Source organism: Strigops habroptila, chromosome 5 (genome assembly GCF_004027225.2).
Source record: "Strigops habroptila isolate Jane chromosome 5, bStrHab1.2.pri, whole genome shotgun sequence".
In the NCBI taxonomy this organism is placed as follows: Eukaryota; Metazoa; Chordata; class Aves; order Psittaciformes; family Psittacidae; genus Strigops; species Strigops habroptila.
Genome location: NC_044281.2, coordinates 41,253,972 through 41,269,030, shown reverse-complemented (window position 1 = coordinate 41,269,030; position 15,059 = coordinate 41,253,972). Strand labels below are relative to the sequence as shown.

Genomic DNA, 15,059 nt, shown 5'->3' with positions numbered 1-15,059 from the left:
AGAACTGTATTTAAGAGTCAGAGATGGAAAGGCGTTAAGTTATATCCAAAGAGAAAGCATCTGAAAGGCAATCCCAACTTCAGAGTGAGCAGAAGAGTTCCCAAGGTGCCTAAAAGGGCAATGAGTCCCTGCTGTTTACATGCCTGTGCATGCACACCCCCACACCCCCGATGCTTTGAGATGACAATCCCATTCAGTGTGTGCTTTCAGGCAGGGGAAGGAAATTGCTGTTAATCAATGGCAGCAAAGGCATGGGCTGGGGGCCAGGAGAGGAGAGTCACTAATGGGCAAAGCAGATGTTTCTCGAGTCACTGCAGAAGGCAGGTGGGCCTGGGGCCAAGGGTTAGCAGAAACGATGCTGATCCAAGCAGAGAAGGCAGAGACGCTTGGGAGGTGCAGTGGGGCTTTGGTGGGACTCATCTTCCAGCTTCACCTTGGGACACACCTCCAGGAGAAACGCAATAAGGCTGCTTGTCCTCCTCAGGGATGAACACACGCTTTGGTCCCGTGCATCACTAATTCTGCAAAGCCAGATCCTCCTGCTGCTAACTGGACTAATTTCAGCAAAGCCCCACAGATTCACAGCCTCCACTGACTGCCCCTATGTTTACAGCTCAGCCAGGGCCAGATGTTTTCCTAAAAGCTCACACAAAGCCAAAGGAGGAGCAGCAAAGAGTAATGAAATAGCCTGGATATCTCCCCCCCCAGCCCTGCCACTGACTAAGCTAGTCATCGCTTTCAGTCCTATTGTGTGGCCAATATACATGTGTCCTCCCCATTTTAGGTATGCAGACATTAACCTAAAAGAGGTAGGTTGCATGTATGCAAGCTGGATACCCCCCCTCCTGTTTCTTAGCTTTGTTTAACTCTCCACAGTTAATAATAATAACAATAATAATTTATTTTTTTTAACTCTATACCCAGATGCTGACCTTGCTTAAAATCAACCCAGTGAGGGCAGAATACAACTGAGGGAACCTCAGGTAAAAGTGGTGCTGGAGCTCCACTGGGTTGGAGCCATCCTGCGGGTCTGGGCTCCCACACCAGGGTAAAACACTACCTCTGAGCAATCGCTTTTCTAGGAAAAGGTGCAGCCCTTTCCATTATGTTTACGACAAAGACTGTCACGCTGCCCAGAAGGATGCAGTCATAGTGAGAAGCAGCCTTGTAGGGCAGAAGGGCTGACCTGGGACTTTTTGCCTAAGGCTGGTTCTCCAGCCTTAACACTGCATTCTTGTGTCATCTTAAAACCATGGGAGGGGAAGAAGCACAACGGATAGGTGATCTAAGGATTTGGACATGCACATCAAATGACTTATGTGGTTTCTCCACTTCTTTCTTCTTGTGTAATGTGGAGATAGGTTTCAAGAAATAAGACCCAAGAGTAGGATTTCACTCCGAAGCATCACTCATTCAACCAAAATGGTAACAAACATAACAAAAATCAAGTCATAAGTTTAAAGAGCAGTCAAAAGACAAAAAAAAAAAAAAAAAAGGATAAAAGTTACAGCTGCAGTGAGGAAAAACTGCAGAAGTTTTTTCCATGACAGTGGATTTTGCCCAAATCCAACCATTAATCATCACAGTGAAAGATTTCAGATCATGTTTGCTGGCAAGCAAACTCCAAGAGAGTGGATCAATGGGGTCAAAACCTGTGCTTTTTTGCTATGTAGAGGTTCTTCACCAAGAGGAGATAGCTCAAACTTCTTACTGCAATGGTTTTGTTTTAAAATATCCAGTGAAGTCATTTAAATACAAACAAGGAAAATGTTAGCGTGCCGGAGAACTTGGGAGAAAGACAACTGAAAACAGAAGTGAGAAACAAGAGAAATTTTAGACTGTGGCTGCAACACCACAGCATCGAGGGATTTTTTTATTAAAAAAAAGAAAGCAGCAGTCCAATGAGGTTTGGCCATTTTATTTTCCCAAGTCCCTGTGCAAGCAAGTTTGAGCTCTTAGGAAAGAAAACAACTGGCTGTGGCCATGACATGCAGCGGCATTCTGGTAGGGGCACAGGCTCTCAGGAGCATGCACTAAACCATGCTTGCTCTTACTGTTTGAGCTGCCTCCAAAGCAGCTGTTAAAACATGCTGTAAGATATCAAAGCAGCTCTAATTAACTTCCTGCTTTAGTACTACTTCAAAGTATTTTGGAGAGATCTCAAACCAGAGTTTTTGCAGGGCATTTTCTAAAGGAAAGAAGTTTGGGACTCATTTATTGCTGACTCCAAACACATTTGAGATTCTCCAGTAGCTATTCTTACTTAAAAAGCAGGTAAAAAGGGCTACATTCAAAAAACACTTCTAACATGTGGCACTACCTATCACAGGAGAAGGAGCCAGCAAAGAGTCAAGTCAATTAAGTCCTCTAAGTGAAGTGGAAGGGAGTCGGTCTGGTCCTGCAAAGGTTAAAGCTGTGCAAGTGCACATGCAATTTGTGATTTGCAATGTAAATGGGCTTGCTGGGTCTGGGGACACTGGGAGCATCTGCAAGCAGTTCCCAACTGTGGCATAGGCAGGGATGGAGGAGATGGATGGGGCCAAACCCTTCCTAGAAGCAACAAGTGATACGATGGGCTGCAGCCCCAGATCACCATCCACAGGTTCAGCTTGAACATAAGGAAACACTTCTCCACCCAGAGAACATCAAGAACAGAACTGCACACAACCGACCTTTTCATTGACAACCCACAATAAGAACAAGCTGTTTACCAGTTTGGAAACATACAACACTCATCTTGCCACCTCAGAGCGGGTCATGTTTCCCAGTGAAACCCCGCAGGCCGGGTGGGAGGGCAAAAGGAGTCCCACTACCAGCCAACACCACCACCAGCAACCACAATGATGGCTGGAGACACCTAGAGCCTTGAGCTACCACCCCCAAATACGCCCCATTGCTGGCCATTTGCTCAGCGGGGGCTTCCTCAAGCTCCTGAATGACACTGGGTTTTTGATCCACCAAGCATCTCATTTTTTTCAGCCTTGAAACACATGCTTCTATGTTTATTTACCCCTTTGTTTTGATCTTTTTCTGGTCAAAGAGACATTTTCCCACATATCCAAGCCTGCCTCCACTCCAACACACCAGGGTCTCCAAGATCATGCACTTAACGATGCATTTTCTTAGCCTTAAATTGCAAGTAGAGCATTAATAGCTTCCTGATGTATCTGCCTGAAGCTTGTTTGCAATGCCTTGCTCTATCTCCATTACACACTATTAAGACCTACACACATATGAACTCTCTGCCATGCTTTGTTTAAAACTCCTCTTTTTTCTCCCGAAGAAAAAAAAAAAAAAAAGAGAAGAGTTGTCATGGCCAAAAATAGAACATTTTTCCGCTCTGAAGAACAAGCAGCATTCCTGGGAATTCAGACAAATAGTGCTGGTCAGAAGACGTCTAACAGACACCAGCACAGTCTGCAACATCCCCAAGCTTCTCTGATGTCCTCTGATGCGGGAAAGCGTTTGGTATCCCTCTTCCACCCACTATGCAGAATAGAATCAGAAGCAACAAGCCTGTTTCCGCATCTTGCTCCATGAGAAAGTGTTGCTGCTTTCCAGAGGGACTTTAAAAAAAAAGAAATTAAAAGAGGAAATGTCTCCTGAACAAAATCTGGTGCCATTTAGAGCACAAGCCTTATCCTGCCATCACTATGTACAATAATCAACACTGGTATTTTTAGCAAGGTCTAAATTTTTTATTTCCTATTAGAAAATATGCAGCATTTCACATGACTGTATGCATTAGAGTTACATATAATAGTGACTATATCTATAATAGTGAATAAGATTATATATAATTGTGAAACCATGTTCAATTAAAGAAAAGTTTGTGCAGAAAAATTCAGGGAAATTTTTAGGGAGCCTCGTGTCTACTTTCATTATTGTAGGTCCCTTCCAACTGAAAATATTCTATTCTATACTAATTAGTTACAAATCACTAAATTGGAATTTCACCAGGAGATGGTCTCTGTTTAATTGAGTCTGTTACTGACATGGGTTTTGGTTACAAGGCAAAGAGGGAGCTCCATTTTCAAAGACATCTGGAGTATTTTCTCATTGCAGAAAGTAAAAGGAAGGGCAAATCCCAAGTTTCATTGACCTTCAGATACGCTTAAATCCCTGACTGCCTTGAAGCAGACTTGAGTCCTCAGAAATCTTACTGGTGACTTCATTAATCAAACATGGCTCAGAAAACCTGAGCCGGCAGCACGTAGCACACTTACAACTAAATGATTTGCATCTGAAGCTAAAACACTCAGGTCCTTCGACAGAGCATCATGGACAAACAGCACAAATAACATCTTAGGAAGCAAAAGCTCTCTTGACAGCTGTGTGGGTAAATGAACACAACCTTCTAACCCAGGCCAGGCAGGGTATATTTGAGATGTCCCTGATGCCTAGAGTTTTGATTGCTGTCACATCCTCCAAAAGCAAGCAGACGTGGCAAACCAGACCCTTTAACATGAGACCTTGACATTGGTCAAGCAGACATACAAGGATAAGCCCCTGTGGTTTCAAGCAACATCAGCTCCCTTCTGGCTGCTCTGTTTAATTTAATTGCTTGATAATCTCCTACTGCATCAGCTTTCAGCTCTTTGGCCATGGAGACATTGCTCTGCTGGCCTGCACACCCTGGTCCCTCCTCACGTGAACAGAATTTGGAATAAAACCAGTATAAGTAGCCCCCTGCCAAGGTCTTACAGGGGTGAAAAAAGACCCATCAGGTTTCAGTCTCAGTTATACCAAGCACAAGACCAAAAGTTGAACCCAATGCACCCAGCATCCTCACGCCATTGCACACAGGATGATCCATCCACAGCATCCACGAGAAGATGCCAAAACCTGAAAACATCTCAAGTTTTCTTTGATTGCCCCAATATATAAAAAGGCTAGGAATTTTTAATCCCCTAATTTTTCATGGGATGGAAAACCATCAGCATCTCAGCCCTACAAGCAACTCTGACAAGGTGGAGAAGGAAGATACCACCTAGAGGTGGTAACCATGTCCTACTTGTTTTGACCCATACCCAACCCCTGACAGAGCTGTGAGAAAGATATTTCCATCTGTGGGGCTTACAATGCTTAGGTTGTTCCCCATTTAATTAAAAAGCCAAAAGACTCCTGTGCAACAATGGGCAAAGTCCAAATATGCACAAATCCAGTGCAAAGCTGATGGGTTTTAGAATTTGCCATTCCCTGCACCTCCAGTATGTGTCAAGGGATGCGCTGGAAAAGACACTTGCCTCTCAGATGAAAAATAAATAGGTCAGGCCCCTTATTTAGAGGGGCCTAGCAATAAAACAGTAACAATTACGTATTACCAAGAATCCATCTATGCCAGAAAAAAGGGAAAAAACACAAGGAGGAAGACAAGAAAGTCAAGAGGAAACCAGCCCTTGGGAGCATGCACCCTGCAGCAGGAGATTGGCACCTTGTAGTAGCAGCAGATGGAAGTGATTTCATTATTTGGCCTCTGCTGCCACACCAAGAAGGACAAGCTGTGCTGAACAGCCATGTCATTTACTATGGATTTACAATTCGTTATGGATTGGCACACCGTTTACACTGGTTGAGGTCCACAGGTACTGGATACAGCCTCACGCTTTGGTAGAAGCTCCTGCGGTAAAAGCCCTTAGATGAAAGCCAGATGTCTGCCACATCCAGGCTGAAATGGTCCCATATCAGCATATTTTGCACTGGGAAAAAAAAGACTTTAGCAAGATGCTATAGCTCAACCTGAGGATATGGCTCCAACTGAGGGAGCCTGAGGAGGTCAGATCACAGGATTATGGTTATTTTTTTCCAACCCTGCAAAGGTAAGTGCCAACATAAGGAAAGCAGGAGCAACAGCTAGTGCATACATCACACAAAGCAGCTCTACTTTTATTTATTTCTGCAATAAAGGAGGGAGAAAGCCTAAAGGAAAACAGACTTTCTCAGATCACAGCTGTTCTGCAGCAGCCCTGCGACCCGCACTGAGCATGGCGAGTCTGACACACCACACAGCAAAGCACAAATCAGAGCACGGACCACATCAGCTTGCAGTAAAAGACCACAGATAAGATAAAAAGTCAATTTTTGGCAGCAAATAATACAAAAAATTCAAGGTGCACCCCTGGCAAGACCAAAGCACCAGGAGGCTGTAGCCCCATGCACACCATGTCTGCAAGAGCATCGGGTACATGTATAGACACAGAGCAGCCAAGAGGCTGTGAAATCTCTGCTGGAGCTTTGATTGAGCCCTGACAGGTAAGAGCAGAACACAACCACCACCTTTATTTAAGCGTGCATTGAGAAGACACCCCTGCAGGGGGCATTAACCCTTTCCCAGCTGCTTGCACAGTGCCAAAGTGGCACACTGGTAGGAGGGCAGCAGCACCTGACTGCCCCAAGCAAGCAAGGGCTTACTGGGAATAAAAGCTGGGGTCATCACACAAATGCAGGAAAGAGGGAGAGAACAGGTGAGAAGACGTGAGTGGCATTCCTCATGGTCAGTACTGGGACCAGTGCTGTTCACCATCTTTGTTGGCGGCATGGATGGTGGGATCAAGCACACCTTCAGCAAGTTTGACGATGACACAAAGCTGTGTGGTGTGGTTGGCACCCTGGAGGGAAGGGATGCCATCCAGAGGGACCCTGGCAGGCTCAAGAGGTGGGCCCATGCAAACCTCGTAAAGTTTAACAAGGCCAAGTGTACCTGGGTTGGGGAAATCCCAAGCACAACTACAGGCTGGGTAGAGACTGGATTGAGAGCAGCCTTGAGGAGAAGAGTTTGAGCTTGTTGGCTCATGAGAAGCTCAACACGACCTGGCAATGTGTGCGCTTGCAGCCCAGAAAGCCTGCAGAAAGGCTGCCCAGAAAGGCTGCAACAAAAGGAACGTGATCAGCAGATTGAGGGAGGGGATTCTCCTCCTCTACTCCACTCTTGTGAGACCCCACCTGCAGTGCTGCGTCCAGCTCTGGAGCCCCCAACATAAGGATGTGGCGCTGTTGGAGTGAGTCCAGAGGAGGCCACAAAGATGCTCTGAAGGCTGGAGCACCTCTGCTGTGGAGACAGCTGAGAGAGCTGGGCTGGTTCAGCCTGAAGAAGAGAAGGCTCCGAGGAGACCTTAGAGCAGCCTAACAGTGCCTAAAAGAGGCTAACAAGAAAGCTTGAAAGCGGCTTTTTACTGCAGTAATAGGGCAAGGGAGAATGGCTTTAAACTGACAGAGGGGAGATTTAGTTTAGATATTAGGAAGAAGTGAGGGTGCTGAGGCACTGGCACAGGTTGCCCAGAGAAGCTGTGGCTGCCCCATCCCTGGCAGTGTTCCAGGCCAGGCTGGCCAGGGCTTTGAGCTGATCTAGTGGAAGGTGTCCCTGCCTGTGGCAGGGGGTTGGAACTGGATGAACCTTAAGGTTCCTTCTAACCCAAACCATTCTAGGATTCTATGATATAAAAGCTATTAGGCATACGCAGTGCTAAACCAGCTTATTAATTCAAAATGCTTAATCAAGAGCAACCGTCTCCCTATTAAACTACTTAATGGCCTTCATTTAAAAAAAAAAAAAAAAAAGGAAACACATACTTGAGATAGAAACGTCTTTGACCTTAGAATTTTGAATTCAACACACAGACCAGACAGAAAAAGCGTTTTAGCAATAACACCACATTGCCTGCATTGATAGGCAGCTGGGGCACATGCAACAGCCCATGGACCTATGACAACTGCACACACAGGACTTCTGCCATATAAACCCCCCAGGGAAAACCATTCTCACCTGTCTCCCCACCAAACTGTCACTACTTCACCTCTATCTACAACACCACCCCCCAAATCACAAAAAGGATGATGCAAAACTGCATGATCTCTTGGGAAATGCAAACTCCGCACTAGGTCCAGTAGTCACAGCTGTGTGTGAAGTGACAAGGTAAAATACAGTTGCTGTGCAAATTGCTCCTAAGAGGGTGCTTTTGCCATGGCATAAAACTTTGGAGATGTCTTTCTTCTGGAAGTATTGTGTGTAGTTCAGACTAAAAATCTTCAGCCTGGAGAAGAGCTGTCTTTGCCAGAGATGTACAAAATGCAAGTGGCACAGAACGGAGGAGGAAAGACCGGCCTTCCACTGTCTCTTCCAACACCAACACAAGGACTAGGAGTGATCAACTGAAGATAAAGAGATGTTTTCGCACTTAACCCAAAAGGTTATAGGACCTGTGAAATTCCTGTCTTAAGATGCAGTGGATGCAAAGAGTTTACACATCAATTTGAGAGAAACTGGTCCTGTGCTTTGAAGATGAATGCATCAAAGGTTACTAAGCAGACAAAGCACTTCAGGCTCAGGAAGTCCCTGGCCACCAACTGGTTTTGGTTACGGGCTGGTCTCATATGTGCATACCCTGTTCTTACTCATCCTGGAACAGTCACCTCCAGCCATATAGGCAGGGCACCCATTTCAATAAGCCAAAATCCCAAACTGTTGTATGGTTACACAAACGTACATTCAAAACTGTTATTCCTGTATTTTAGGACTTTACAGCAAGATGCTCAGCTAAAGAAAAAACAAAACAAAACAACAACAAAAAAATCCCGACCATCCAAAGCAAGTAGTCAGCAACGGGCTACTCAATTCTTGTATTTCAGACTTTTCTTCCGATATTCAGTTATGTGGACATTACCATCCTCTATTTCCCCTCCACCTCCTTGTCCAGACATGCCACCTTGCCTCTCCCTCTCCTCTTGTCTTCTCATTCTCCCTCCAGTTAAGCCAAGCTTGCTTTGTCTGAAGGACTTCAACATTTCTATAAAGTCAGAAGGCATTAATCAAACGCGCTATTGTGCAACTATTTCCATCACTGAGTTACATCTGGTCCCTAAGGTCTCTTAATTCTTCATTAAGAAAGTGCTCCATGTGGAAAGAGGCAAGAGGGGAATTGGACAGCACTTCACAAGCTTTGCTGTACGTGAATACGCACGATTCAAAATAAATCACTCCAGCCCCACAAACAGATGTGCAAACGAGCTAAACACCAATAGTTTTGTCAAAAGGAAGTAACAAGTAGCAGTCGGCCTACTTCTGCCATAAGTCATGTCACTAGCAGCATTATGGAGAGAAATCACCCAAAGCTGCAGGAATCAAGTGATAACAGAGCATCAAACTGAAAGCACCAGAGAAATAGCTGACCTGTTGACTACTGTTCTGGGTCTGAAACCATGCAAGACCAAACCAGTTCCTACACAACTGCTGCAGGAAGTGGGCTGATTTATAAAAAGTTCAGCTATAGACATGCACCAGATGAACTGGGCACAGTGTTTCATCCAAAAAAAGTCACGAACCTCATCAGAAAAACGCACTCTTCAACAAGTAGACAAGTATCAAAGCCAGAACACCAGGTTGCAGCCACAAATACATCAAAACCACACCTTGAACACCTTAACACTAACAGGTAATTTGATTTTTGGAAAGTATTTCTTGGACACAGCTCATGCTACAGCATCTAAATAAAGGTGCAGTTACTGATATAGGGTCCCACCAACTGCTCTCAGAGGACTGTCTTATGCTTAATAGATCCTAAACTCATTTCCTTTCCCAGCCACGTTGCTTTACACAGCCCCTACTTGGCCAAATGAAAGTAGCTCCAGGGCACATCCACCTCCTTGCGCTGCATCTTCCCACCTCCTTGGCAAGAACCGGCTGTGAGCACCACATGAAATAACCACCACAGGGAATATGCATGCCTAAGGCTGCATCCACCCATCCATCTCCTGGTGTTGTGAGACACATCAAATCCTTAACAAACAAGTCCTACCTCCCCAGAAGAGCCTGAAGTTGTGCTCTTCTTGCACTTCTCTGAACCAAAGACCAAAACCTGAAATTTCCTACTCCAAAGGGAAGAAGAGGGACGAAGGTAAGTGGGGAAGGAAAAATCTCTGCAAAGTACACAACCTGAGCAAGCGACCCCAGATAAGCTCATGATCACAGGCTGAGACCTTCACCAGGCACACATGCACAGGTCCTGACTTCTTGCTGTGCTGCAATATTGCTGTCATCCACAGGAACAGCAAAGGAGTCAGGCAAATTAACTGCAGAGAAGTTGATCTTGTTGACAGTGGCTGGCAAACCCCATTTCAGTCCTTTGCAGCAAAGCAGTGAGGATCTGCTTCTCCCTGCTTGGTTAATGTAACATTTAGGCTCCATGGGGCACCATTAACAACAGGCTGGCATAAAGTAATTCATACTTTTACCAACAGCATCAAAGTGCTTTCCAGACACGGGTCAAGAGATGATCTGCCAAAGCTAAGATTTTTATCAAACGGGTAGGGTTTTATCCTATGTGAACATGAAAGTTTGGCAGACCTTACCTTATTCCCCTACAATAACATCTCCAGATCTCACTCTCCTGGAATGTAAGTTTGCCAGATGGAGCTGCAGAGATGAAGAAAGCAAAGCCTGTTCCTTGCAGCATCTTCTTTGCTTCAGCCTTCAGGGCGAGTAAGGGCATTCCCTGGAGTGACCCAGCACAGACCTGACCAAAAAAGGACATGTGGACTTGACCCTTGGGTGCCATCCTTTCACCGGCTTCAAGGGATGATGAGTCAAAAAGCTGGCAACCAGAAAACAGCCTATGATTGGCAGAGAGACTTCGGGTGGGCTCAAAGTGGGAGACTATTCACCGAACTTCGGAAGAAGGCAGGAGTTGGAGAAATGGTTCACAGCACCTTTTCTCCCAGTCCCAAAGCTTGGTGCCTCCAGCACAAAGAGCAGAAGTGAAGGAGAAGCAGCAGCGCTGGAGGCAAAATTCCCATGACAAAACCAGTACAGTGTGTGCCATGCTTAGGACCAAGCCTTCACTAGGGAACTAGAGAGCCACCTCAGGGGCCCCAAGACCTGCATCACTCTGGACATGTGCCAACTCTAAGCAAGAACACCAGATACCTCCCAAGGAATATGTGTGCACAAGGTAAATCGGCACAAGGGATACTCAGAGTAGACTTGGCAGCATCAGTCACAGGGTATCTTTTCAGTGCACGCAGGCAACAAGGAGTCAGAGCTTAAGCTCTCATTGAAGGCTTGGGAAATGACCATCATTCTGGGGTGCAGAGGAGCCTCCGGGCATGAAGAGGTGTCGGAGTGCCACCGGTGAGAGGATGAAACTCTCACATGATTCAAAAGGAGGCCTTTGAAGAAGACATCAGAAGACAAATGGTGAGAGGAAGCTAGCAGCACATCAAGGGAAGCAATCAGTATGGCACCAGGTGTCATCCCTCTATGCTCAACCCGAAGAGATGAGGACATCATCCTCAAGACACATTGCAAGAAGTGCCTTTCCAGGTTCTTAAAGCAGGGCACAAATACATGAGCTATGAACTTGGGTTCTTATATAGAGCTTTTCCTTCCTTTCTACACAAAAGAGCTAAATTAAGAACTAAGAGGATAGACTACCCTTTGTAGTCAAAATAATACCAACCTGGCAGAAGCACCTCCTTCCTCTCTGCTTTTTATTATTACTCTCTACTTCTCAGTTCAGTGGTTTCCCTCCGCTTCCAGCCCTCTCCTCTTCCATTGTGGCTGCAGTTTATCCAGGATGCCCTCAGGTCCTCACAGCCCTCTCCAACTCAGCTGCAAGTTGGTTTGTTTGCTCCAGTAGCCCATCTGTAAACCACATCTGAGCAATACTAAACCTTCAGACAGTCAAAAATCACAGACCAGAACTACTTTATTGTGTATCTAGATTTTAAGAAGCCTTGTGAAAAAGCTGTGCCCTTCCCAAGTCCTAATATTCAAAGGGAAGTAACTCCTTTTTGCTTCCGAGTGGATGTTATCAGTCTACTTTCACTGCTGAATGATCTTTACACAAGCTTTTCACCATCCTCCCACATGAATGCCAACATTCTCCTAAGCTGGTTGCAGTCCTAGCTACAGTCTGTAGCTGTCAGCCATCCTGTTTCCATAGTTTCAAACACCTTTAAAGCAAATGATCCCCAAGCCAACCTCTCAAATTCATCTCCTGCCTAAACTCAGCCCTCAAGATGCCCCTCAGATACCTCTCATCAGCTTATACTATCTTTGCAAAACCTCAGCAAATATGTCTAAACATGCGCCATCACCTCTTTTCTCACAAGTTCCATGCCTCCACCCACAAGGTTTCTCTCCCATTACTAAATCCTGTTTTACATCAAAGAGTTTGCCTTCTTATCCCTGAAACTCATTAATTTCCATTTAAAATGTTCATTCATGCACATATTTCCATTACAGAACCCTTCCCATTTTCTCCTGCCATTTTCTTTACACTGCAAAAGCATTACGGAAGATGGGGCACCCCTGATATCTGTCCAACCTGCTTAAATTTCTTAATCCAGCATTTCCCACCTTCTTTCAGCCCCTTCAGCTTCCAAACCCCACATAATCCCAATACTATCACTAGTTCATTAAAGAACAAAAATATTAGTAGAGCCTTAAGCAGCCTGAATTATTTTAAAGTATGTATTTCAGCCTCTAAAATATCATCTTTTATCTACTTAAAACTCCTCCATGAACAGGCTCTGAAGCAGGAAAAGGACACCTCATGAAGGCAAAGTGCCACGTGTTTTCACCATCTGGAGTTAGCTGTGGGACACAAAGTAAGTTATCAAGCATGAGTCCTCAAAAAAATAAAAACCACCAAAACCCTCTTCTACTTTGCCATAGTCAGTACAACCTATACAGAAACATTTGTAGGTGGAAAACACAGCCCAGCCATTAGTTAACAGGGTTTTTTTCTGCACAGGTTGCCCATCACAAGTCAAGTACATGTGCTTATCCTTCCCATTAGGTTGAATAAACAAATGTGGGTTCATACAGCAATTAGCAGCTCACCGAGGCAGATGCATTTGCTGAACTTGCACAACCCTGACATTTTTCAGAGCTATTCTTTTAAGAAAAGCAACCTAAAAGCATTTCTCCTTGCTGTATCTTCAGACTAAAACTTTGTATACAAAAAAAGAAAAAGGAAATAGGCACAAAGGAATTACCTGCCCTATATTGCAACAGATACCAGTGGCTAAAAAGTTTGAAGGCACAGAAGAAAAGCAGAAAATAAGAAACACACAGAAAAATAATGAAACACCATTAAAAAGCCCAAACAGAAAAAGTCTAAAACCACAGGGAGCGAGAGATACCAAAAAGGCAAAAAACAAGTATGGATTTTTATTCTAGTAGACACATCAGTTCAAAATAAATGTATTTTCTCATATGCTTAACACAAGACACTTTGAATTGTATGAAAAAAGGACCAAAACTAACAAGAAGGATAGATGTGGAAAAAGGAGAGGTTAAGAAGATACCAAAGAATAAGATTAAGAAGAAACCAAAGAAGCAAAAGGAACAAGCAATTCATATTATATTCCTGAGAAGACATCTTCCAAAAATCAAGTCAGCTTGTTATTTGACCTGCCCTCCCTTTGTATCTATAATCTCAATTTATAGGGTTGATCTCAACCTGTAGGGCTGGTTTGTTGGGTTTTTTTTGGTCCAAAAAGTGTTTTAAGAGTCTGCTACCAACATAATTTCTTCTCAAAAAAGTGTGATTTATAACCCTGGCTGCATCTTTTTTTTTTAAAAAAAGACACAATTTATTATCACTCCACAGCTGTATAACAAGAGACCACGTTGCCGTTTGCTGCCACGGACAAAGTTAGCAAAAGCTCACGAGGGCACCCATGCTGAAGCTTTCAGCAGGACAGGTGGTCAGAGGAGTACATGGAAACTGCAGGTGCAGAGGTGGAACATAAGGGAGCATCCTTTATACAGGCACCCAGCACCATCCTTGGAAGTGCAATCACCACATTAGTCACCAGAGCACTCATTCATATAGCTATATATGGATAAAATGAAAATATTTTTATAGAATTAGCTTTGAGCTGCTAAGGACCGGAGCACGGGACTTTTAGACAAGACAGGTATAAGTCAAATACAGTACTTTATCCAGATTGCAACAGCACTTTTCATCTGTCTCAAGACTAAAATCCCTTCATATAGATCTATATATTTATAGTAGCTACTCAACATAGCTGACTACTTTCCTTAAAGCTTCCCATCCTTCCCTTCCATACCTTTCCACTCGGTCATTTTCTGGATGAAAAAGCAGCTTACCCTCAAAAAGGAACATGTGTTAACAGACTGAGTAGTACTGCCTGCTGTTTTATTAAAATGGTGTAAGGCACATAACCGTGTCATCTACCTGAAAGGGCCAGACACAGCTAGCAAACTCCCCTGCCATAAAGCAACAAAACTACTTTCTGCTTCTCTTACACTGAAGAGAAGAACTGGTCACAGCACCAAACCTCTACTTTATTGGCACATTTTTAGCAAATGCTCAGCCAGATGTGGTACAGAGCTGGTGCTATCACTGGTGGGAAGGAAGGAAGAATAACAAGAGTTACATAAAGTAACCTGATTCATGGGGTGCAGAACAACACCCTGGTTCCTCACCATCACTAGAAGCGCAAAGGCTATCCACTGAGCTATCAGTCTCTCTTTCTGAGGCTCAAAGGGTAACCCTAACACAAAAGGGGAACATCACATATGTTTTAAGTGCCAGTTTAAAGTCTAGTTTGAAAACAGATGAGCAACAAAAATAGAACCCCCAAACTACATACTTGATATACATCTTGAGCATCCTTCTTCCACTGGCGAAAAATGCATCTCAATGCCAATTTAAAGCTATTTTAGGAAAAGACTTCTCAGGTTTGATTCATATCTCATTTTTATGGAGATGCACTGGTTGACATTAAAATTAAGGTAAAGAGCATTTTCAAGAGTTTGTTTACTTGGAGACTAAACATGGTTTAGTTCCCAGGAAAGCAGTCCTGCATCTCACTGTGGCAGCAGCACAGTAAAGGGTTTGATCTCCCTGCACACGATCTGCACTTCCAATGCCTATACTTGTTTAAAGCTTCTGAACATAAAAAGGTCTTAAGCTGCAGCTCCCTTAAAATCCCTTGATGCACAAAGAGCTTCCTTGCTCTAATGTAATGATCATGTTCAAAATTTCATTGCTTACAAGCAAAATATTTTAGCTGTTTCCATACTCAAAATA

General features: G+C 44.2%; 1 protein-coding gene across 2 annotated transcripts in view; it reads right to left on the bottom strand.

Annotated features, from left to right (window-relative positions):
• Positions 1-15,059, bottom strand: part of PTEN (phosphatase and tensin homolog) — a 76,670-nt gene that overhangs the window by 11,742 nt on the left and 49,869 nt on the right. Inside the window, exon 9 of one of the 2 annotated variants that reach the window (XM_030487348.2) lies at positions 416-3,566. The exons of the other annotated variant lie outside the window; for it this stretch is intronic. Coding sequence (XP_030343208.1) covers positions 3,387-3,566 — 180 coding nt within the window. The 3' untranslated portion in view covers positions 416-3,386. Of the gene's footprint in view, positions 1-415; positions 3,567-15,059 lie in introns of those variants that run through there. 2 annotated transcript variants of the gene reach the window in all.